The 24,428-nt window shown below is 37.6% G+C and overlaps 1 protein-coding gene across 1 annotated transcript in view; it reads left to right on the forward strand.

The window, feature by feature from the left end:
- The window catches only part of KHDRBS2 (KH RNA binding domain containing, signal transduction associated 2), a 312,149-nt gene that overhangs the window by 189,290 nt on the left and 98,431 nt on the right, over positions 1–24,428 (forward strand). The window contains exon 5 of the mRNA XM_005518121.3: positions 23,034–23,161. Within this exon, the coding sequence (XP_005518178.2) occupies positions 23,034–23,161 (128 nt within the window). The remainder of the gene's footprint in view (positions 1–23,033; positions 23,162–24,428) is intronic.

Consider the following 24,428-nt stretch of genomic DNA (forward strand, 5'->3'; position numbering starts at 1 on the left):
TAGTTTGAGGGTTTGATTAGCATAGAGTTTACGTGCTTACCCTTTCTTTGACCTTCAGACAAATAGCCAGATTTTAGTCTTTTTTACCCTTACTGGAGAGCCTAAATAATTCCATTGGGTGTCATGCAATTACACTATATGTTGCTATAAATAGCAAGATAATTTCACCAAGCTACAGGCTTCGCACCCTTTCTGTCTGGGCATGGGACAGACAGATGCATGGCAGTTCAGGAAGAGCCCTGTGTCTCTTTTATGCTGCACAGGGCTCACAGCCCCAGGGCTGGCCATGGCCACAGACACCACCATGTCAGGGTGATTGCAGGGGCTGCAGGAGGCGAGCTGTCAGAACTGGATGGCAGCTACCTCCTCCATTTTGCTACAGAGCTTTTTTGTTTGACAATTCATGCTTGCTTTTGGCTTTAATTCTGCCATATGATGGCTCAGAATTATGGACAGAAGCTCCAATATTTTGTCTGCCATCCCAATCTTCTTCCATCCTTGTAGTCTGGATTCTAGGACCATCCTGCCTCAATCTCCTGGTGCAGTTGAATATTCATTTTCAATACCAGTCCCTTTAATGTGTTAGGTGGTGGTTTTCTGATTGAGAACTGCAAGATATCACTGGCCTCATTTTCTTGCAGCTTTTAGGAAATGAACAGGAGGCTGCATTTTTGTCCTCTAAATAGTTGAAGGATCAGGACTCAACTTCACAAGCAACATCAGCAAGTTATTTCTTTGTTGCTCCGTGCCTGGGTCATGCCAGCTCCTGTTGTTGTCAGAACTGATGTGCTCTACAGAACAGGGAAAGAACAGCAAGTCTCCACAAATTTGTGCTGAGATGAGGGTTTAAAGAATAGGCTGTTTTTCTTAAGATGTCAGAAATGCTGAAGGACAGCAGCATCAGTAGGGGAAACAGAAAAAATTCCTGCATGTCAGAGATCAGCAGCCATAGTAACACATTTTTTCAATAGAAGAGAAACTTGTAGTTTACCTTGTTTTGTCATGGAAGTGGGTGAGGGAAGCATTTGAGAAACGAATGGGAAGTGAACCAGTGTTTGGGAACTTGTGCCTCTTGGAGGCCAGTGGTGCTTTCTCATTAACCACAGCAGCTGCAGCACCCCAGCATCAGTGCTTTTGTCTCTTTTCTCTTTTTCTAATGTAAATAAGAAGTGAGAGCCAGATGATAGCAGTTATAATTGACAGCCTTTAGGTTTAGTGACAATATCATTATCATTATTATTATTATTGTTATTGTTATTATTATTGTTCCTCATCTGATGAGTACAGTGATTCTTTCTAATGTTCATAATGCTTTTCCAAACAGTGACGTGTCTAACCAAAAGTCTTTTTTTAGTATATTAAACTTATCAGCAATTTTATTTTAAAATCTCTCACATAAACATGTATTAAATAGAGTAATTCAAGTAAACAGATGTTAAATATACAAGCAGGAATTTATTGCTGCACACAATCAATGAAGAAACTCATTAGAGAATATTGTTACTTACTATTTTCATGGGTCAAGTTAATTAACTAGCAAAAGCATTTTAAACCAAAAGGAACAAAACTTTGCTTATTTTCATTTAATGTTTTATTTCAGGGTATTTTTGCTTGTATGTGTATATGGTAAACTACAGTTTGTATTTAGGAATGCTGAAGTCCTTTGTGAAGGTTGGAAACTACAGCACGTATCCTCTAATACTCCATTCACATAGGAGGAGCAGCCCTTAGCACATACACTGCTTCCACGGGCTTTGTGCTAGTTGTCACAGACATCTACAACATAATAAATGGGAAGCAGAGACTGGAGGATGGTGTCACCAGAGATATTGCAAGGTTATTCACTAACCATTGTAAATGCATACTCACAGCTTCACACACATAGCCCCTGGATAATGTGAAAAATCAGAGCAAGCTGCCAGTACAAGTGGTTGCACATGTTGTTAATGCAAGGAGCCGATTACACTGGAATCCTCTCTTTCTGATTTTGATAAGTCTTCTCTATCCCTCCAGATAATCCCCACCATATTTTTTGTCTTTCCTTTCCCCATTGAATAATCTCCAGTAGCTCCAAGTTAAATTCCTTTTCTCTGTTAATATAAGTGCAAATTTTTCCTGGCCTAAGTACGGTGAACAGGTTTTTTTCTGTCCAAGAGATAGAAGTGGGAAGAAATTCGACACTTAGAGAGGTAGTGGTTTCAGGGTTTGCCACAAACAGAACAGAACATGACTGAGTTAAAGGAAGACATAATGCTTTTTTCCTCTGGATTTTCTTAACTGGATTTCTCACAAGTGTTTTGATGGTGATGGGAAGGAAATTCTCAGACAGCGCACCCTTCTTCATTGACATGTCTTTGCAGCAATCAGATTGCACTATGAGCTCTGACTTTCCAGGGGAAAGACTAAAAATGTTACATTTCCTTTTCTAGTAAGAAGTTATGACTCCAGGATTTCTTTGATGTGCCAAACAGTGATTACTGGAACTGGCACAACCTCATGTGTGTGCTAGAATGTTTGATAACTTCTGGTATGCTATTATTCAAACTTGTGTTAATGGCATTGAGATTATTTTTTGTTAGGAGAATTCACTGAAGTCAGATGTTGCTTTCCCTGGTTTACTTTCCTCAGGTTTTTCTGTTAGGTAGAAAAATAAATTTAATTTGTAATGAAAACAAATCTTCAACCTTTCCTTTATCACTGAAGAGAAATTTCCTGACAAATATTTGCACATGGTGCAAATTCCTATAGAATACCTAAGAAGCAGCTACTTCTACTGCCATGTTTAGTGGAATGATGAATATTCCATCAGCCTCGGAGTAAAAATCAAGAAACCTGTTTTAGCTGTCTATAAACGTGTGTATGCTTGTTCATGTGTTTAAGTAAGCAAAGGAAGAGCATTGCAATACAGCAGAACATAAATGGGCTGCATCTCCATCATATTAATACCTATTCTTGTTCTGTAGTATATCACATACTGTGGTGGTCTTCCTAAAACAATTAATGAAACCATTATAGCAAACATTTTGTCAGCTGATTCATTTCCATGAATTAAGTAAAACATAGGGTTTTATTTAATTATAACAAACCTGTTCTGTTTGAGTAACAGAAGCTGTAATTATTAAACCTTCCTGATAACTTTCTGAACTTTGCTGAGTGGAAGTAAAAGTCCAAGAATGAGAAGGGTTACTTATGCACACTCTGATGTGATAAATGCCTTTTTATTTGCTCCAGGTTAGCTCATGCATGTAAAACATTGGTGTAAGTAGTTCTACCAAGGTCACTTCATGGCCAGTGCCCGACAGACATCACATGGAAGTGTTCAGTAGTTTGTACTGTGTTTGAATTTTTGTAATTTGGCCTTTGAAAGCTTTCACATACCTTTCCTGTCAGGCTAATAGATTTAAGAGATCTGGACAAATGAGCAATCTTGTTGTGTTAGACAGCTGGTGTGCTGTATAGCTGACACTTTTCCTATACTAAAGGAATGAAAAAAAAACCCCAACAAAAACCAAAAAAACCCACAACACCAAACACACCACAGACATGTACCACTAAATACAAGGCAAATTGATCTATTTTGAATAAGCCTATCAAACTGGAAAAAAAAACAGGCAAACATCAAAACCAGAAGCAAAATAAAACAAATTAGTTGATAGATCAGATACTACATATCTGTCCTTTTATAAGGACATTTTCTGCCCTGAGGTTTCCAATTTACTCATGACTCTCTTGTCCAGTTTAGTTAAATACTGCATTAGATGGTCTCTAAAAGGCTTTGTTCTATTTATTATTACCTTGTCTTTCTTAGAGAAAATTCTGCACATTTAGGTAAATATTGCTACCAAAGGACATATTTCAAAACCATTCCCATATTCTAATATTTTAGGCATATTTTATTCTGAAGACAAGTACAATTTATGCTTTCAGGCAGAGACAGACACTACACATCCACATGTGCACATTTACACAGTTAAATGTTTACTTTGTTTACATGCTTAGTCATATTTTAAATATCTGCAAAACTGGAAGCAGTTTTAAAAATAAACCTGTAAAAGGATCAGTCAACAAGTCCTAACTGTATTTCTTTTTCAGTTTTGATTTGCATAAGTGCAAATAGACTCCAACTGTAGCACCAACTTTACATAGTACAAATAAGAATATGCAAGGAGCCATTCACTTGTTGCAGGGCAGAGCAGTGCCAGTTAGTGTAGCTAGAAATGCTCAAAAAAATCTAATTGAGAAAATAAAGACTAAAATAAAACTCACAAAGAATGTGAGCATTATGTGTAAGTGCACAACAGATGATCAAAATAACTTTTAGTTACAGTGATATCATAAAAAGTCATTATTTTCAGGTTCCTCCTCTATTATGGCAATTTTGATACAGTAACTGTAATACAGAACAGTGATCTTTTAACGCTGTTCTTCAAATAACTAATGTCTCAATATGGGAACTATGACTCCAAAAACTCATCTAAGTTACTAAAGTATAATCTTATCAGCAGAGAGCTAAACAATAATATTTGTTGTGGCTTTTAAAAAAGAAGCTTATCACTAAGTCATTAGAATTCTCTCTTAAAAAGAGATAATAGGAAATTGATTAATATTTTTTTATTTTCTTATTTGTATTATGCAGACAAGAGAAATTCTCTAGAAGAGTGCATATCTATAATAACACACAAATCATCTGGAACTCTTTTTGTATATGGGTATTTTTCTCTATATATGCACAATCATATATGCAATAAAATATGTTTTTAGTGTTTGATGTTTTTGAGCTTTTAAATAGCACTGCATTCTCAGCCTAGAGGAATGATGTGATATTGAATACTTTACCCAAACATAATTGCTACCAAATGTCCTCATGCTGAATTGGCATCAATCAGTGCAACAGTGTAATCATGTGTACCTAAATCATAGGCAGAAAATGCTAAAACAGTGAAGGAAAATCTCTTTCTTATGCATTATATAATCCAAAAGCTTAAGTGGACATTAAGTGATGCAGGGTAATAGCACAAAACATCATTATCATGTTATATTCAGGCTTGAATGACACGGAAAAAGCTGAATTTGTCTGATAAGAAATGCATATTATTAAATTTGATATGTTCTAAAATAATTACCATATTATCCATCATATAGAATTTAGTCTTTTATTCCAGAAAATGAAAAAAAAAAGCAAAACAAGCAGGATGATTCACAAAACTAAAAACCTGTCTTTTTAGTGGGATGATGAGAGAAAGAAAAATCGGTGTATGTGATCGAGATGGAAGCCATTGCAATGAAATTTCATTTTGAAAGGCAGTGTGTTTGAGATCCATTTTCCTTTCACCCTTTAACCTTGATAAATTCTCAGTACTGCTCTATACTGTGTATAGAATGAAAGACCATACCTGGGAAAAAAATATGTGATATCATGAAAACTTTATTAGACATTTCTGTGAAGCTGGACTGTGCTAGTACTCAACCCTGTAATTACTTTCGAATTTGGAACTGGTGAACTGGTTTGTTACTTCGCTTTCTTGGTCTGTGTCAGATGAATGTGAAAGATATGAACTGTAATTTTGTATCAGACTTGGTACCTGTGTTAAAATGAGAAGTACTGATAATGTTAGATGATTTATTCTATTTAATCAAATCAGTGTCTTTAATGGATGAGAATTTTTCCATAACTTATACATCTGGTGTATTAATTTTAAGTGTTGCAGTACTCTGCTGACTTAATGCTGGAAATTCATTATCCAACATCTGCTTTAGATGGCAGCTTGTAATATCACTGGTGACAACTAGATTCCATAGTTTTCACTAGAACAAATATTGTATTTTCCTCATCACCACTCAGGGCTGAATAGCAAACAATTCAATTCACAGAGCAAAATAACCAAAAATGATGAACTCCAAAGATACTGGTTTTGTAGATAATTAGGCTGTTGTATCAGATTACCACAATGAGAAACAAAACCATTGTCATTAGTAGACAAAAAAAAATCTAATCTTTCTCATAGGTTAGTGTGAAAATCATGTTCTAGCACTCCTGTCCTAGTTATAGTAGCCTGTAGACTGAGATCATTTGCATTATGCTAAGATAAAAGCTATTTGTTGAACTTTATACAGAAAACATTGCACATACTTCTTTTCTAGTTTTAAACCCCGACGTTTTCCAGTAAAGCACAATTTTAGCTCTTAGTTTCTATAAAACAATTCTATTTTGCATTAATAAAACCACAAATTATTCGGCAGTACAGAGGATCAATAGACATATTTATATATTTATGTATAAATAATGTCATATAGTAGAAATATTTACAGTTAGAATACATTTAATGTAGAGAATGATAAAACAAAATCCAAGGATTTTTTTCCCCAGGAAAAACATTGCATAATCCAGTGTTGATTTTTTTTATTTTTTGTTTTTAAATTTAAATGCATTCATTAAGTGTATTAATTCACTTAGGCTTTCTTAGATTTTGTATGCCATGGAACTAAATTGTTCATGAAGCTGCTTCATATCATTCAAAGATGTAAAAAGGAAAACATAAAAATAAGTTCCCATTTAAAATCTTACCTTTAACTGCAGACAGACCTCTTGTCTATGAAAATGTTTCTTTGGCTGCCAGTGGTGTATGCCAAGTACCACTATCAAAAAATTTGCATGCTCCTAACTTGACTCATCAACATTTATGCATTTAGTATGGCCATTTGAACTGAAAATAAAAAAAGTTTTCCTTTCATTGGTGTAGTTTAGAAACACATTCTGTGCTGAATCAAAATGTTTGATACTTTGAGTTATGACTTTGTTTAGAAACAGGGAAAGGAAGCATACACCATGTTGAAAAATCCAAATGCATTTTCACAACAATGAGCCCTAGCTCCTTGCAATATCTATGTGAATACAAATGTGTGCAAGTACAGGTGCACAACTGCATGTGGAACAAGCAGATTTACAACTCTGTGCAAAAACTCTTTTGCATTTCCAGTCTTTTGTGGCTGCATGACTGTGTGACCGTAAAGGCAGGCTGCCTTAACAAAATACAACCTGGCAATAAAGCCTAGCAAGTCTTAGCTAGACATTTTGTAATGTGATGATCTGAAACTTCCATGGCAAGAAAATCTCAGACCTAAAAGAAGAACTACCATGAAGATTAAATTGCATCTTAAAGGAGGTGTGATTCTGTGAATGTGAATTAATTTACATTTGTTGGAGAGTGTGATGACAGCTGAACAGACTCTTTTTCAAAATTACTTCAGCCCACATTTTGGAAGTGTGTAATTCTGCATAAGAAATTAGTCATTCAGCAGTAGAATTTTGTATGGATTCCTAGTATGAACCTGACACTTGCTTTTAGGCCATCAAATAATTTATAACATATGACTTCCTTTGACAGAATAAGAATGCAGTGGAAGCTGGAAGGGATCTCCAGAGGTCATTTGGTTCAACCCCTCCAGGTACCCAAGACTGTGTCCAGACAGCTCTTGAATACCTCCAAAGATTGAGACTCCACAATATCTCTGGGCAACCTGTGCCACTGTTCAGAATCCTCACAGAAGGAAAAAAAAAAAAAAAAAAAAAAGCTTTAATTTAAAGTTTAATTTTGCAGCTGTTTCCTCTTGTCCTGTCAGTGAGCATTACTGAGTAGGGTTTGGCTCCATCTTCTTCATTCCCTCCATTCAGATATTTTTTACACATTGATGAGATCCCCCTAAGCCTTCTGCTCTCCAGGCTGAACAGCCCCAACTTTTATAGCCTCACTTCATGTAAAAGATGCCTCAGTCCCTTCATCATCTCAGTGTTTCTGTGATGGACTCACTTTAGTAGCTCTGTGTACACTAAGAAGTCTAGCTCTGGGCACAGGCAGCTGTGGCCTCAGCAGTGCTGAGCAGACAGGAATAATCCCCTCCCTTGACCTCCTGGAAGTGCTCTTCCTAATGCAGTCCAAGATGCCATTGGCCCAAGGGCACATTACTGGTACCTGGTGAGCTTGTTGTTCACCAGAACCCCAAAGTCCTTTTCTGCAAAGCTTCAGAAAACTGCTTTCAGGACAGTGAACCTCCAGCAGGTGCTGGTGCCTACATTATTCCTCCCCAGGTGTAGCCCTCCCCTTGGCACTTGTCTAAATTAATGGGATTCCTTTTTGCCCATTTCTCATCATAGCAGGATCTTTCTGAATGGTGGCACAGCCCTCTGGTGTATCAGCCACTCTTGCCCATCCTGTCACCTGTGAACTTGCTGAGGGAGTTCTCTGTTCTCTCATCCACCCATGAACAGAGCTGAACACTGCTGGACCCAGCACAGACCCCTGGAGTACAGCACTAGTGACTTGCCTCCTGCTGAAATTTGGGTCACTGATCACAATGCCTGGGCCCACTCTTGGACCCTTGAAAATACAAGTTCACCTGCTCACATCTTTCTAAAAATAATATTCTACTTAAAAATACTCATCAGTGCTTGATAATCTGTCTTAATGGGGTTATGGAGGTTTTCTTGTTGATGTGTGGAAATTCTCTTTTCCAAATCTTCAAACTTATGGCCCTGATACAAAGAAAAAAAAAAAAAAAAAAAGTGTTAACAGGAGTTAATAAGGAAGAAACAAGTGATTTTTTCCAAAAACAGAAAACAAAATTATAATTCTACTAACTGTAAATGATGGTTGGGGAAATAGAAAATTCTGAAATTACATGATACCAAGAGACACAATGGGATACAGAAGACATGCTCTAATTAGTCATGCTTCATGAGTCTTCCACCAGTTCCTGAGCTCTCATCAGATGTTTTGGTTTAAAAAAAGATACAGGGAAAAGGCAACATTTTCACATTACTATGTTGACTGAATAAAGCTGAGTTGATGGTGAACTGCATTGCATTCTGTAGCACATACAGCCTTTTGCCTTGTTCTGGATATTTTAAGTTGGTGCTGGGAAATGGCTCTAGAGAGATGAAGGTGAGATTGCTTTGCCAATAAAACAAAACCTGGAGAAATGTGAAGTGCTCTTGGTTTGTGCAGGGCACCTGACAGTATTTGAAAAGATACTTGATAGATTTCTATGGCGTATCTTTAATTTATTTATATCTAGGTTTATACTTAAATGTTCAATAAGAAATTATATCTTTACAAACATTCTTACAGCCACTTGATCTCTGCCAATCTGAAATCAACTCACCTGAAGGCTATCAGGAAGGTGAAATTTCCACTTAAAATTAAAAGACCTGGTGCACTTCTCAGACCATTGCAGAAATGTGGCACTTGTAAGGCTGGGCTTGTATTAAGAAAGACTTGTTTGAAGATTTCAAAATACTGAAAAAACTATGGACTATGCTTGGCAAGAGAGAAAAACTAACTTACTGATCAGTAATATGTATTGTAGTATTTAAAAAAGATTATTTTAATAGCTGTCTCATCTTACTCTTGTTTCAAAATCCTTTTCATAAGGGTATGTATCATAGTTCTTACTATACTTCAGGAGCATAGAAGACATTCAAGGGCAGCAGTTTATTACAGCAGAATCCAGAATCTCCAGAGAAAAAGTAGAACCACTTGAAATTAAGTAAAGTTTTGCTTTACTTTTGCTCCTCTTCTCTCTACAGAAGGAAGTGTAGGATTAGAATTGTCTTTCTTTTGGTGTTCTTGAGATTGAAGAATCCTGGGACAAAGGACAGAGCTCATCAAATGTTTCAAAATAAATATAAATTCACAGTCAGGCAGTTAGCATGAACATGGTGATGGTGATTGTCCAGAGAGCATTTTTTGGAAATTAATGTCAAATTCTTCCTTTAGCAGAGATAAAAAAAAGGATGCTCAAAAGAAAAAGTACAGGCCAGAAGAGGTGTCTGATATCTGTCTTCTCATTGTTATTGTGTGTAGAAAAATAAAGCTAATGTTTTATATGCTGGTGAACAGACCTACAGGGGCAGACTTGAGAGCCTTTAAAATTTCCCAGTGATTTCCCTGAAATCACCAAGTTGAGTGATGAACAAACTGGATTTTTAACAGCAATATCAGGTATGTTAATTCTCAGCATGCCTTAGTGAGGCTCTGGCATGATAGCAGGAAAGCCTGGACATCAAAATTTCATGTTAAGACATAAATTTTCAACCCAGGTTATTTATAGAAGGTTAAGAAATCCAGGAGAATCATGAGGTTTTTACCCAATCCACTTAGCAGAAGCAGTAAGGAGTGTAAATAACTGTGGGTTATTGAGACATGCCCAGCAGAGAGCTGGATTGGAGACTTTAATCTCATAAACCCCAGGTCTGCAAAGCTTATGTTAAAGAAAATAATCTACCTTTGCTGCTAAGTAGGATTAGTTGGAACCACTGGAAACTGAGAATACTCAGCACCTTGAAGTCATTTGTGTTTGCCTTGGCTTGCTATGCTGAATACAAATGCAGAATGAGACATTGATATCCAGTGCCTGTCCAGATTAATCATTGAAAAACATGGCAAACACTTTAAATTAAATTCAATTAAATGTATTTTGGGTTTAATTAAATACATTTCAGTTAAAATAATTGATCATTTGAATTAAAAAAAAAATAATCTCAGTTCATTCAATTTATAGTAATCTTTCCTTCAAAAAATCAAGTGATGCAGTTGTTATTTATTTAGTGTCAACTCATATTTTCAATGATGAAGTGAATTATTATATTGAAAGATGAGGTATTTAGTTGTCCTAAACTTGAAACATTTATTTAAATTTAGAACATTTTTCTTAAATTGAATGGAAAACCAGAAAGAATGTCTAGCACTGATTTCCACCATGCTTCTATAATCAATAATGTAGAACTGGGTTAATTATGGTTAAATAATAATTTGGACCTAATGGGTTCACAGTCACTTGTATTCAGTTCCACATAATTCCACTGTAAGTCTGTATAATTTTTTGGGTGGAAAACATGCAAAGCAAGGTGACAAATATTTACATATATGTTTATGTTAAGATAGCTCACCACAGACTTTCTAGCAGTGTAGGAGACTGGTAAGGAATCATCCTTCAGGTAAAATTTTTTATATTCATACCACAGTTGAGGCTTATTAGTACTATCTATTATTTTTAGATAAAAAATTTTAGCTATATGACTAAAACCCCTGTATTTCCTCAACTTGTTACCTGTCCCAGTTTTTAGTCACAGAAAAGCACTGAAATCAGTGGGGTCTTTTTTCATAGTAAAGAATATAGGGTTGATTTCAAACCCCAGATGTGATTCTGACTCTAGATCATCAGACAGTGAGGTTCTGGGTGCCTGATTGGAGTGTGTTTGTTGGGTTTGTGTGAGTGAGGTAACTGTCCTGAAGTCCTGAACCCAGGTGGAGTCAGTGGCACTCACACATGGGCTCTGAACAAACATTCCATGTTTGTGCTGAATGGGAAATCTGCTTGGAAAATTCAGCTTGTGTGGCACTTGGTTAACAGCTGCTGGCATCCAGATGGAATTAGTGAATCCCTTTAAGGTGGCACTGAGCTCAGCAAAGATCTTCAGGGCATAGGAGTTGTGCTTACTCACACAACACCTCCTCAATCTGCACTTGTATTTTAAGGTTAAAAAAGAAAAGGTGAGACCTTAAGTCTCATTTCCTAATTACCCAGCTGTATTTTCATTATCCCAATTCAGACTGTGACTTCAGGAAAGGAAATCTGTGACCAGGATTGTGTTAGCTGTATTACTAATTAATAGTATTGACTTAATAACCAGTCATCAATATATGCCGTATTTTAAATACCTGTACTTGCTTTCACACAGATATAATAAACAATTACAGAAACTTCTTGCTTTAGCTATTCAGGAAAGACTGGAGAATATAGTTCTAATATAAAAGAGTGATTAACATCTGGCATGGAAAAAGTTCTCTGAGGATTCCTTTCCTTTCACTCAGTTGTCATGTGTGTGAAAGAAATTTATAAGAAAAATTTAAAAAATGTCATCTCTGTGAATAAAAAAGTAACTTAATAATTCCCTTTTTGTGGATTTCTGACTCATAGCACATAATTAAATTTATTAAGGCTTTTCTTTGATAGGGGTCCAGATTAATAGCTTCAAAGAGACTTAGACATTTTTATACATTTAAGTGATGCATATTCATAACAAGCAGGGAGGACAACCATATATGTTCTTATTTGCCATTATTTAAATATTTTAAATGTATGTATGTATAAAATTAATATTAGAAATAGTAAAAATATAAGTGTTATTAAAAAACATTAAAATGTTTGCAAGTGCAAAGCTGTATGGAGTGCAGTAGAGAAGGAGCTAAGTAGGGTCACTGTTAAAATACTTCAGCATGTCTATAACAGTATAATGATGTGTAATGGAAAGAAACTGAACATGTGTTTTCCAAGCCCATTTTACCTTCTTCCCCTCTTTTCCTTCCTCCATGATATACAGTATCATGTATAATTACTGATCACATTTCTTGGCAATGATACAGAACTATTGAATACTATTTTACTATTTTTTTTTTATTACAGGAAATATGTTCAGATATCAGAAAGTTGGAGTTTAATCTTCAGTGCTAAGATTATAATCATGAAATTCTAAGTTTAGAATAAATTCCATTATGTTATGTTTCAAGAAAAATAAACCATTTTTAAGAAAATACACCGATGGACTGGAGAGTCAGAAATGGAGTTTAATAAGTTATATGCTAATGAATCCAGTATTATGTAGAAAATATGGCAGTTAAGTCAGACTTCTTTTTATGGCATTTACATCTCTCAATATGCCTGTGGTTTTCTTCTTGAGAATACTGTTTGCTTCTGAGCCCAGTGAATATCATTAGGGTTACCTGATGCAGGAATATGTCATATTTGGAACAACACTAGAGTGAATGCAGAAGCTAGGATAAAATATAGACCTTCATATACTAAATGGAATATCTTGCTATAAACACAGCTGTTTTCCTGCTTCTGGGTGCTGTTTATAGATTTTTTTTTACCTGTATGTTTTCTGGCAGCATTCCTCATGACAGCCTACATCTCTTCCTCTGCTTTACTGCCACTATTTGCATTAATAGTTGGGCTTGATCTTCAGTTGTTTCCGTTCAGATGTTTTCAGTGAGCTGGTCCTTCAGCCAGGGAACTTACTTCACTTTTACCCTTGAACCTGTAGAGTTTGTATTTGATCTGAAGCTGGTCATCTTTTGCAGCCATCTGGGGGAGGGATAGGGTAGACACAGCAGCCATGAAGAAATGTAAGTAGCAAAATGACTTTTTGCTGCCTGGCAATAAGCAGGAATTAGACGATATTCTGTTAACAGAAAAAAAAAATAAAAATAAAAGAGAAAAAGGTGGAAATTCTGTTAAAATACCTCAAAACCTTCTTCAACACATGCTACAAAGAAAAAAATGAGATATTATAAATATCCTGGTGGATAAATTCATTTAAAGGAGTTATGCAATAGCAAAATAAAATATATTCAACTTAAATAACTAATATAGAACTGACTAAATTTTTATCATTATATATATTAAGTTGTTTACCTTGAAACTCTGACAATACTTTCCCCTAGATCTGGCTGCATTAATTACTTATTCAGTTTTGTACATTTCATCCCTAATCTAAAATACCATGTACTTTAAGGAGAGCAGACAGATACTTGGGAATGAGTATATCTGTACTTGGTACATGGTCTTATCTTTCCTTTGTAAATTATTTTCTGCTTCTTGTTGCTCCTTGTTATTTCCTTAATAATCTTTCCTTTTATCTCAAATCTCATTCTGAAAAAAAACATCACTTACACTTGATGCATACCTTTCTATCAGCTGTTTTAAACCTACATATTTGTTGCTGATTTTTTGAGCTTGCAATTTGCTTTGGTTTTCTGCTGTCATGATTTCAGCATTTCTTGTTTAATGTGTTTCTTTTCCTTTCATTATTTTTTATTTATTTATATATTTATACTCTTTCTCACATGAGGTGAGGCATAAACCTTAGAAAGCTAAATGTATATTATTTTAATTTTTTTAGTTTCTGTGACAGCTCTGTGACCCTGGGATTCAATAGCAGCATTCTTTCACTGTGTTTTCCTCATGCTTACTGAATTTAGTATGGAGAGAGGGACTGCTTGTATACCTGCTTGTTCTCCTGTGATTGTCCTCTGTACCATTACACTGGCTATCCATAAATCTATCAGCAATGAAACTAATTTAGATTATAGCAGTTCAAACCAAGCAGATTGAAAATATCTTTGATTCCAGCAGTGAAAATTGCTCTTGTATTTTTATTATGCTATTACAGACCATGTTCCCAGCATGTATCTTTTTTTTCCTTTCCCTTACTATGCAAAAAAGTCTTGGTCCTGGATGGGATGTGGTTTGCTGTTTAGTTTGGGTTAGTCAGATTGCTGCGTAGGAGGAGTGCATGAGAAACAGAGATACTGTGTTTTCTGTCTCAACCTCTGGCTAGGGAAAATGCCAAGGCACACTGCTGCCTTCCAAAGCCAAGCCCTCATGGCAGCCTGAGGTTCCCAGGAGTTTCTGTCTTCATCCTTTCTTTTGCTGTCAGCCCAGCTTTGGCACCAGTTTGTTCTCTGCCAAGCAGCTGTGCCAGGCAGTGATGGTTCTGGTGCAGTGCCGCCGAGAGTGGAGACAGCGCTGCTCCAGTCATCAGTGACCTGGGAGGTCTTGTTTATCTAAGCCTACAAAAAAACTTCATAGACACACACTATGGCTAAATTGGATGATCAAAGAGATATTCAGGGTTCCTGAAGAGTCCTGCATGCAGGAGAATCTAGAACAGAACCTAGTTCTGTTCTGGAGCAATCAGTTTCCTAGAAAAATGGAGGACCAAACACACGGGCCATGCTACCATTCCCACAGCTCCTCTGCCAAGAGAGTTGACTGACTATAATGAATCACCCTTCTGCCAGCTTTTGCCCCCAGGATGTTACAGCTGGGTCTCTAGTAACTGAAATTTAGGATATTCTTTATCTCCTGACTTATGGTTATTAATAGATTTCAGTATATGCTAGCAGAATTATCAAAAAATTTCTGCTCTGCATCTTTAAAATAGACTTAGTGCTTGCCATGACAGTCCTTACTCCAATGATAGCTCATGTTATCGTAATCCTGTATTACAGTAAGTAAAAAACCACTAAAATTGATTTAAAAACTAGTTCCTGTGTCATGTATCAAGTTCAGTTCCAGTGTATTATATGCTATCAACCTGTACAGATTATCACCTAATGGGATTTTTTAAAGTTCTGAAATGATTCAGAAGCTGTAAAAGAAAGGGCACTCCACAGACCTTTAGTAAGATACTTTCTTGGCCAGACTTCTCATTTTTGGTTGTCCTTTCTAGTCCCCACAGGTCAAGCAGCATGTTCTATTTACTGTGCCACAAGGGACTGAGGAAGCATGATGAGACAGGCACACTAAACAAAAGTAAACACATCTGGATTTTGCTGGCTGCTGTTGTGTTATCCTTGACTGAGGAGCTACAAACCTACAGCAGTGGGTTAGCAGGAGGCAATCTGGGTCTCACCTGGCATAGCTGGAATAAAAATAGTTGCATATGTACTATGTATAGCTTGTTACTTGTGTTGGCTTCAAAGTAATTTATAGCAACAGGTTAAGAGCAGGTAATGATCTCATTAGTAGCAGAGCTTCAGCACACAGCTGGAGAACAGTGGCAGTCCTGCTCCTCTCCCTGCCTCCTTTGAAGCAACTGGGTTTTCCTGGAGGAAGACCAGCTGTAGCATGTCACTTCCTTCCTAGAAGCCAGTTTAAACATCCGGTGGGAATCCATAACAATTTCCTTAGGATTAGGTGGCTACACCACCCTTCCTGTAGCCTGCTATATGCCCTCTGTTCATATTACCAATTCCCTTATCAGTCTCTTTCAAGCAACAGCTGTAAATAAGCACAAGTCTCTGGCAGCCAGAGCTCACTTGGAATTAAATTCAGGGATAGGGAGCTGTCAGCTAACCAACTTCTGTGGCAGCATAGCTGTAATTTGAATGAATTACAGACCACAGTATCCATTTGTGTGGGGCCTGTGAGCAAGAGGAGTGGAACAAATTGGGGTAAATGGCTGAAATTTAATACAGGCTTCTGCAAGTTTTTCAAAAGCCATGAACCCATCTTCAGTGTGATCATTTCGTGTGGTTAACAGCATTTCCATGTAAACTGCAATAATCTTCTGTTGAAAGGTCTCTTTAGTTTGAAAAACAAAATTTAAATTGATTGTACAATTAGCTGAGACTTATTTTCCTCTGTTCTGTCAAAGACTAAAATATCTGGGTCAAAGTTTCTTAGCACTTTGCCTATGTGCAATTTCCACCCTGGCATTGGCAGCTTCTCTTTCAGATGCTGAGGAGCAAACACCCCCTCCCTTCCACACTGCTTGTAGAGAGCACTGCCCCATGCTGATGATGCCAGGCAGATTTAATTGTGCATGCTCAAAGAGAAAAATGACATCCACGCTTGGGTGAGTGCTCTCTGTGGCAAGCTGACAAATCCCCCAGCTGTCAACTAACCTCAAAGGCAAGTGTACGTGGCTCTAGCTTATGTCTGCTTGCTTTCTGCCCATAGGCATTTAGAAGCTGAAATTCATATTGGCTGCAACACATTCAAACTGCTACTAAAAGAAATGTATGGTCTGTTTTATGTGTTTCAATCTCTAAGGGTGATCCAGACAATTAAGGTTTAGTTTTCAGGCAGACTGTAAGCAGATAAAGATAGCACCTTTCTGCATACAGGGCAAGCGAAAGTGCATAACGCTTATGGCTATGGATCTGATTGCTTAGGGGAAGTAATTTCTTCCTTGGGCTCAGATGGATTATATTTATATTTTTATGTATTTATTGGGGTCTGACAGAGAACTGCATGCATACAAAATGCCCTTACTTGAGTGCCAATATATATGGGCAGATGCATAGAGGCATGTGTTGCTAGTGCAGTACTGGAGTCATTTTGGCAGAAACTTTGTTACTTGTGGTGCACTGCAGGCTGTCCATCTAAACCCATCATTACCTGGCACCTATGCTCTGGTGTGATAACCAGGACAATCTGTGAACGGGCAAAGAGTCATCCTGACAGATGGCTTTGACTGCAGGTAACCAGGAAACGATGCATATACATTAAACATGGGTTCAGAGAGCATGGGTGTTATCTGGGAACATCTAAACAGCTGTGGGGTTTGAGCTCCTCCATATACTGTTGAGAACATATGCCATACCCATCAGACACCCAGGGAGGGTGGGCTAGAGCCAGTTCCCACAGTTCTGATGAACTTCGTAGGGATTGCTTGGTTTAGCATGGGCTCAGCTACGGATGAATCTCATGAAAACAAAGCATGAAGGTTAAGGATGCATTTCATAGACTCATAGAATGGCTTTGGTTGGAAAGGGCCTTAAAGAGCACCTAGTTCCAACCACCTCCCACTAGACCAGGTTGTTCAGAGCCCCATCTGACTTGGCCATGAACACTGCCAGGGCTGGTTCATCCACAACGTCTCTGGGCAACCTGTCCCATTGCCTCACCACCATCACAGTAAAGATTTTTTTCCTAATATCTAATCTAAACCTACTCTTTCAGTTTGAAAGTAGTCCTGTGATTTTGTGTCTTTTTGAGAATTGTCTCCATCTTTCTCTTATGCTCACCTCAGGTACTAGAATGACAATTAGATCACTCCAAAGCCTTCTTTTTCCCGGGCTGAACAATTACAGCTTGCAGCCTTTCCTCATAGCAGAGGTGCTCTAGCCCTCTAATAATCTTGGGATCCCTCCTCTGGAGTCACTCCAACAGATCTTTGTCCTTCCTGTGCTGGGGACCCCAGAGCTGATGCAGCACTGCAGGTGGGGTCTCACCAGAGCAGAGCAGAGGGGCAGGATCCCCTCCCTGACCCTGCTGGTCACGCTGCTTTTGGTGCAGCCCCGCACAGGGTTGGCTTTCTGGGCTGCAGGTTGACATTACCAGGCCAGCCTCTCATCCACCAGCACTCCCCAGGTCCTTCCCATCAGGGCTACTCTGAATCTGCTCATCCTTCAGCCTGGATTGATACCAGGAGTCTGCTTGTCCTTCAGCCTGGATTGATACCAGGGATTGCCCTGACCCAAGTGTAGGAATTAATTTACATGCCCACCTCAGGCATTGTATCACCCAAATTTTAGGTGATGGAGAGGGCTATCCAATCTACCTGGCACAATTGTTCTGTTTCCTAACCAGACACTGATAAATGCTATTGATATGTGTAGGAAGAAGTTCAAGATATTTATATGTGAGTGCACTGGAGTCTTAGAACAGGATTTTAAAATATAAAAAAGTAACAGGAAATGCCAAATATCTCTTGTCAGTTCAGGATTTGGTTTGTCAAGTACTTTGAGTACTAAGCAGTCAGTACTATTCTTTTTTGTAACAGCCTGATATTAAAGCACTCAGCTAAAAAGTGAGAATTTCAGGGTTCTTGGCCTCTTCAGTGTGCTGAACTGCAGATCCTGACCCCATAAGTCCAGATAAGTGGTTCTCACTATGCTCTGAAGCTGAAGCATAGCACAGTTTATCATTGTGAGACCACAGAGAACACAAAGAAGCAGGGACTCCAGGAAGTACACCAGTTATTTTCACAGTGTTTTTAGTGCTTCCCCATATACAGAAGGGGGCATGTGGACCATGTCTCTTTTAGTGTTCAAAATTAGAATGTATCTAAAACCAAATAAAACAAAAGGGCTATATTCCCATCATCTAGCTCTGCCTAAAATTCACTGTGTCTTCTGTGCCCCGTTTTCTGGCTGTGAGTTTCCTGAAGCATGTACTCAATGGAAATTTTAGCCTAATTGGAATTTAAGCTGCCTGAAAATAGCCCCAAGGCAGCACCAACAGAATTTAGGGGAGATTGAATTCAGTGAATCTGTGCAAATGCACAGAGCCCTGGAATTCTTTTGCTGATGTGAGGAGCTGGGCAGGATGCAGAAATGCTGCGAGAGTCCAAATCCATCTCCTGTTCCGTTTCTGCTGCCTGAGCACAGGGAGAGACTGTGGCAGGACGAGCAAACATATGTCTGGGAATGTGGTGCTCTATGCTGGCAACACAGAGCTCCAGAGAATATTACATGCATGGGAATGAAAAAGTGTGCCCTATTCTTGCTTCAAAATTGTCAGTGTGAAATATTGTGATTATCATTTCAGATTTGACATGTATAACTCTGCATTCTTAAGGTAGTTTGAATGTAACCTAAATTACTCTTCCCCTAACTATCTGGTTAGAATGAAATTCAGCTGTCACAGACAGGAGTAATGATATTTATTAACAGAATTATAATAGAAGTTAAATGGGTACAGTACATCAGGACAGGAGATCACAGTCCTTAAGGGGGATTGATTTATCCTTGACTTCTATGAGCTTTTGTTATGGTAATGATAGATACATATTCCCCAAATCTTTTTGGTCCTTCTATGCCTTACCCTTTGATTTCTTTATTAACTCTCTTTGCTTGTCACTACACATTCTTGTTAATTCAGATCACATTTTGCAGCTTGCATCATACTCTGCTAATTTTTTACCAAAATGGTTTACTGAACTCTCTAGCAGTTTATGTGATTTCCCCTGTTTGCTGCACCTCCTGTCAGTGCTTCCAGAAGGGCCTGTGGGTGAGCTGCCACCAGCCAGACTCTGATTTCATTTGGAAAACCTGCACATGGGTTTCCTTTGTTCCTACAACAGTCAAGGCAACCAACCTAATTAATCACTCCAAACCTTCATTAAGAAACGTAATTGTGATAATTTGGGGTAAACATGTTGATGTTTTCTGGACTACTGAATGTTTTATTTAAACATGTAATTTGGTTTTTTAGGCATTTACTTAAACATGGCAATTTATGGTGGCCCTGAGTGCTGCAACTTTGCTGATGCTGAAAATCCTTCACATTTCTAAAGTCAAGATGTATATTTAGGTGAATAGTTGTGGGCATGGGTGGCTAGCACACAGTTAGTAAACACTGACCACCATGATACAAATCGGTTGCATCCTCCTTATCAGCAGTAAATTAAAAAGCTGTTTATAGGTAGTGATGTCTTCAGGGATATAAACGAGAGCAAAATATATAGGTTAATGTAGATTAACAGCTGTAAGAATAGCTATAAGACTATTAGAAAGCTGTAAGAAAAGCTTATAAGAAAGTGAAGTACAGGAAAATTTTATGAGCCCATTTTAACATAAAAAGGTAGTTGTTTTGGGGGTTTTGTCCTGAAACAAAATATACTACTGTAGCATGTAGCTACTTCTTTGTACTTTGTTCAGTATAGGTATGTCTTGAAACATCATGTACTATTTCTTGGGACTAGATATATATGAAACATCAGCAGCATAATTTTGCTCATGTGCTGGGCTCTGAACTCAGACGCAATTGAATATTCATCAGGATAGATACCCTGACTCTAGCTATACTTGTAACAGCTATGAAAGTTTAATTCAGTGTTATGTTTCTGTTTAATGGAAGAGGAAAAATGAGCATTTCTGCTGAAAATTTCAGGTTTCATGTTTAGAAATTATGATCCTTACTATGCTTTTTAAGGAGCCCATAAGATAAATTATTTATATAGAGTTGTACTTTTTAGTGAAATCATTCTCTTTCAAGAGACCTGTCCCAGCATCCTCCTTTGAGAGTACCCTGCTGTCTTTACCTTGTCATATCAAAATAAACTGTTTCTTAACTGAATGTGCAGCAAATAACCTACATGCTAAAACTAAGGGCATTGCATAGCAGAATAGTGAAGTTCTGCAGATCTTGTTGTACATTATAAATTTGATACGGATTTTCTGTTTTGTCGATACTAAGATTTTAAATTATGTTTTTATCTGAGGGAGTAATAGTGTCTTTGAGGCAATTTCTAGTGGAATTCATTTCTACAGCAATATTCCAAAAGAGCAAGGTTAAAGCAGCAACACAGAAATACCAATTTGTGTCGCTTGCAGGTCCTTTCTTTCTTTTTTTTTTTTTTTCCCTTTAGCCTATATTTTCCTCTTACAAAATGTACCTACATTATTAATGAAGTTTGGTCTCAGCGCCAGTGTGGAATCTGGATGGTAAACTCAATCAGCAAGTTTAAAGTCCTAATCCTTGTAAATCCAGTATCAATAACAGATGATATTAAGATGGCACAGTAGATGGTACCTATTCCAACAGTTTCTGTAAATGTGATCTCATTGATTCTGTGTTCTTCCCTCTGTATTTTACAGAGCACATTGATTTAGAAGATGTCTTTGGCTTATAATCATTAGTGTTAGAAGGACAGAAAAATGTGCAAAAAAGCTTGGGGATGGTATGAAATGAAAGCCATTGTCTCTTTTATAAGCAAAGTAAGGATTTGCTAATAAAATATAATTTTACTTTTATTACGGTTGTGCTGCAATTATTACATACTATATTGTATAAATAGGGTTCTTTTCTGAATTTCATTAATAGATTTCTCTCCAGCTACACTCTTTAGAAGTTTAGAAGGGAAATCATGACCAGGTCTACACTTTTAGAACACAGCAGGATCAGGATCATATCTTCAAACAGATTTCCTGGACCTCCTTAGGAATGAGAAGGACCAGGCAAGGCCTCAGTTCCAGCTCACCATTCACTCGGTCTTTAAACTTGAGAGTCAATGGCAGTTGTGTGTGGAAAGATGGAAGGACAGAAGAGCTGAAAGGCAATAATCCTTTCTGTTTGGAAGCCATAATTAGCTGTCACACAGCTGTGCTGCCAGTGAGCTGGCTGCTGCAGTGGACTTTTAGTAGAGTGATCAGCCTGTGAAAAGCTGGATAAAATGGAAGGAAGCTAAAAAGAAAGAAATTCTGACAAAGGAATTTATACAAACATAAAGTAAGTAAACGTGTCCATTATTATATATTATAGTGGACGAGACACTCTGTAGACAGAAAAGAGCAGTTTCACATTCATCAGCCTTGGTCCTCATGGGGGACTTCAACATTCACAAGATCTGTTGGAGGGACAGCACAGCAGGACAAATGCATTCCTGGAATATATTGAGGATAACTTCCTTCTCCAAATGCTAGAGAAGGCATTGGAGAGCTGCTCTATGCTGGACTCTGTTCTCACCAACAGGGAGGGGCTGGTGGGGAAGGTGAAGCTCAAGGTTAGCCTGGGCTGCAGTGGCCATGAAATGATGGAGTTCAAGAGCCTTAGGGCAGGGAGGAGAGTGTGCAGTAAGGTCTGGCCTGAGGAGAGCAGACTTTGGTCTCTTCAGGGAACTGCTTGGTGGAGTGCAATGGGATAGAGCCCTGGAAGGAAGAGGGGCCCAATAGACATAGTTAATATTCAAGGATCACCTCTCCCAATCATACATTCCAATGAAGAGGAAGTCAACACGGTGTCCACGTCAGGGGGCTTGGAATTAGATCTTGAAGGTCTCTTCCAACCCAAATCTGTGATTCTATTTTGTATCAGTAAGAAAAGGAAGTTCATCTGGTGTTCTGTTTCCTGAGCCAACAGAAATTGCAGTGCTGAAGTCAATACCCTTTTGACTTGGAATGGGCCTATTTATTTCATTTAATAATTTTTTTATAGTAAACATAGCTTTGTTTCTTGACTCCTAAAGAGAGGGCTCCTTTCAGGATACACGGAATAAGTAAAGGATACATCCAGTGATGGCAGTTGGTATTGAATTAAATCATCCAGTCATGCTAATGTGCAATATAAGGCAGAATTTGTGTTTCAAGTGCATAAAGATAGCCACGGAAGTTTGCCAAAAATAAAAAATATTAATAACATGCGCTTTTTTTTGTCTAATTACAAGTCGCTTGAAATTTGTATTTTGCATACAGATACATTTCTCTGTTCTTATGCCTTCTGTGCCTTTTGTGGTGTTTTTTGCATGTTCATGATCTTTATGACCACCTTCACTACCCATACACATACATTTTTCTGTCCGTATAGTGTAGGTAGTTGTCCACTCCACTTGTACAATTTTTCAACATACCAGTGATAATGCACAATAATTCACTGAAACGCCGTCCACGGAATTTCTGGTTTGGGTGGTTTGCCAGATGAGCCAAAATACAAAGTTTCAGAAAATTTAACCTTTTTCATTTCAGGATTACAATGATGAAATTCGCCAGGAGCAGCTGAGAGAACTTTCGTATTTGAATGGTTCTGAGGATTCATCACGTGGACGGGGCATTCGAGGAAGGGGGATCCGTGTGCCACCTGCAGCTCCTTCAAGGTGTGGTAACCTGAACTATTATGTTAATAGCTTTACAAAGCATAAACAATAGTCAAAAACCCTGTAGTTTAAAAACAAAACAAAACAAAACAAAAAAACCACAAAATAACCCAGTAAACAAAAATATTTGTCTTCTGATAACCTGTGTGGTCTGTATTGTTCCAGATTTTCTGATCTACAGTTCACTGGGTACAGTGGTTGACAACAAATGAGAGCAGATTATGAAGACAGGAAAAGGATATTTCTAAGACAGAACACTTTTATGCTAGTTAGTACTAAGGCAGTATGGTCAGTAGCATAAAATGTTTGGTCAAAATAATAGTGTAGTCAGAGAAGGACACATAGTCTAGGTGGAACTTATTTGCCAAACTTTTTTACATATATTACAACTATATTGTGTGTATATAGAAATATACCTATATATATAAACTGCATTGTATTATTTGTTGATGGGTTATCAGTTTTAAATTAATTTGATTGGCGTATTCTAAAAACATTGGGGTGTGAATGTGTCTAAGTATTTTTTCGTATCTAAATAACATATATCTCTCTGTTATTAAGGCCAGTGTAAAATCTTGGAAAATTCTCTCAGACTTGTTTTTCACTCTGAACCCGTAAGAACTTCATTGCCTCAGGCATCTAAGTTACCTAGCTACTTCTGGTCTTCTCTCCATAGAGGTCATTTCAAGATGAGTCCTAAAAAATGGACTCTTATTTTGGAGGAAATAGGATATAGAGGTACCTTATGTTATGCTGACAAAGGAATTCTTCAGTAATTGAATGGCTGATCTTTCCTATGACCTCTGAGGTTTTTTGTCCCTGAAGATGTCTATCATGTTTGCCAACAGTTTTTCCTACATGAGCTTTTTAACGGGTAGTATGATATGCTTACATAGAATTTTTGTGCAGTTGACCGTCTTCTACTCAAAGAGTCTCTGGGCTCAGTCTTCCTTACATCCAAGATCTCTGAAGAGTTTGACTTAATAATGATATTCAGAATGTCACTGCAACAAACTAGCAGCTTTTAAATTGGTTTCAAAGCATAACCAGTGGAGTTCTGGCCCCTAATTCTGGCAAAATGCCCAAATGATTGAATCAGTTGCACAGATCCTATCATCTTGGATGCCTTCCCTATTATCTAGTCAAAAATCTCAGAAGAATTTAAAAAAAAAACTGTTGAAGCAGTTCCAGAGGACAAAAATGACCAGAGGTCTGGAGCACCTCTCCTTACATATTCCAGCTGAGAGAGCTGGGTTGTTCAGCCCAG

The sequence above is a fragment of the Pseudopodoces humilis genome, chromosome 3 (genome assembly GCF_049639895.1).
Source record: "Pseudopodoces humilis isolate 2021_Gansu_Grassland_sample_001 chromosome 3, ASM4963989v1, whole genome shotgun sequence".
NCBI classification, from domain to species: Eukaryota; Metazoa; Chordata; class Aves; order Passeriformes; family Paridae; genus Pseudopodoces; species Pseudopodoces humilis.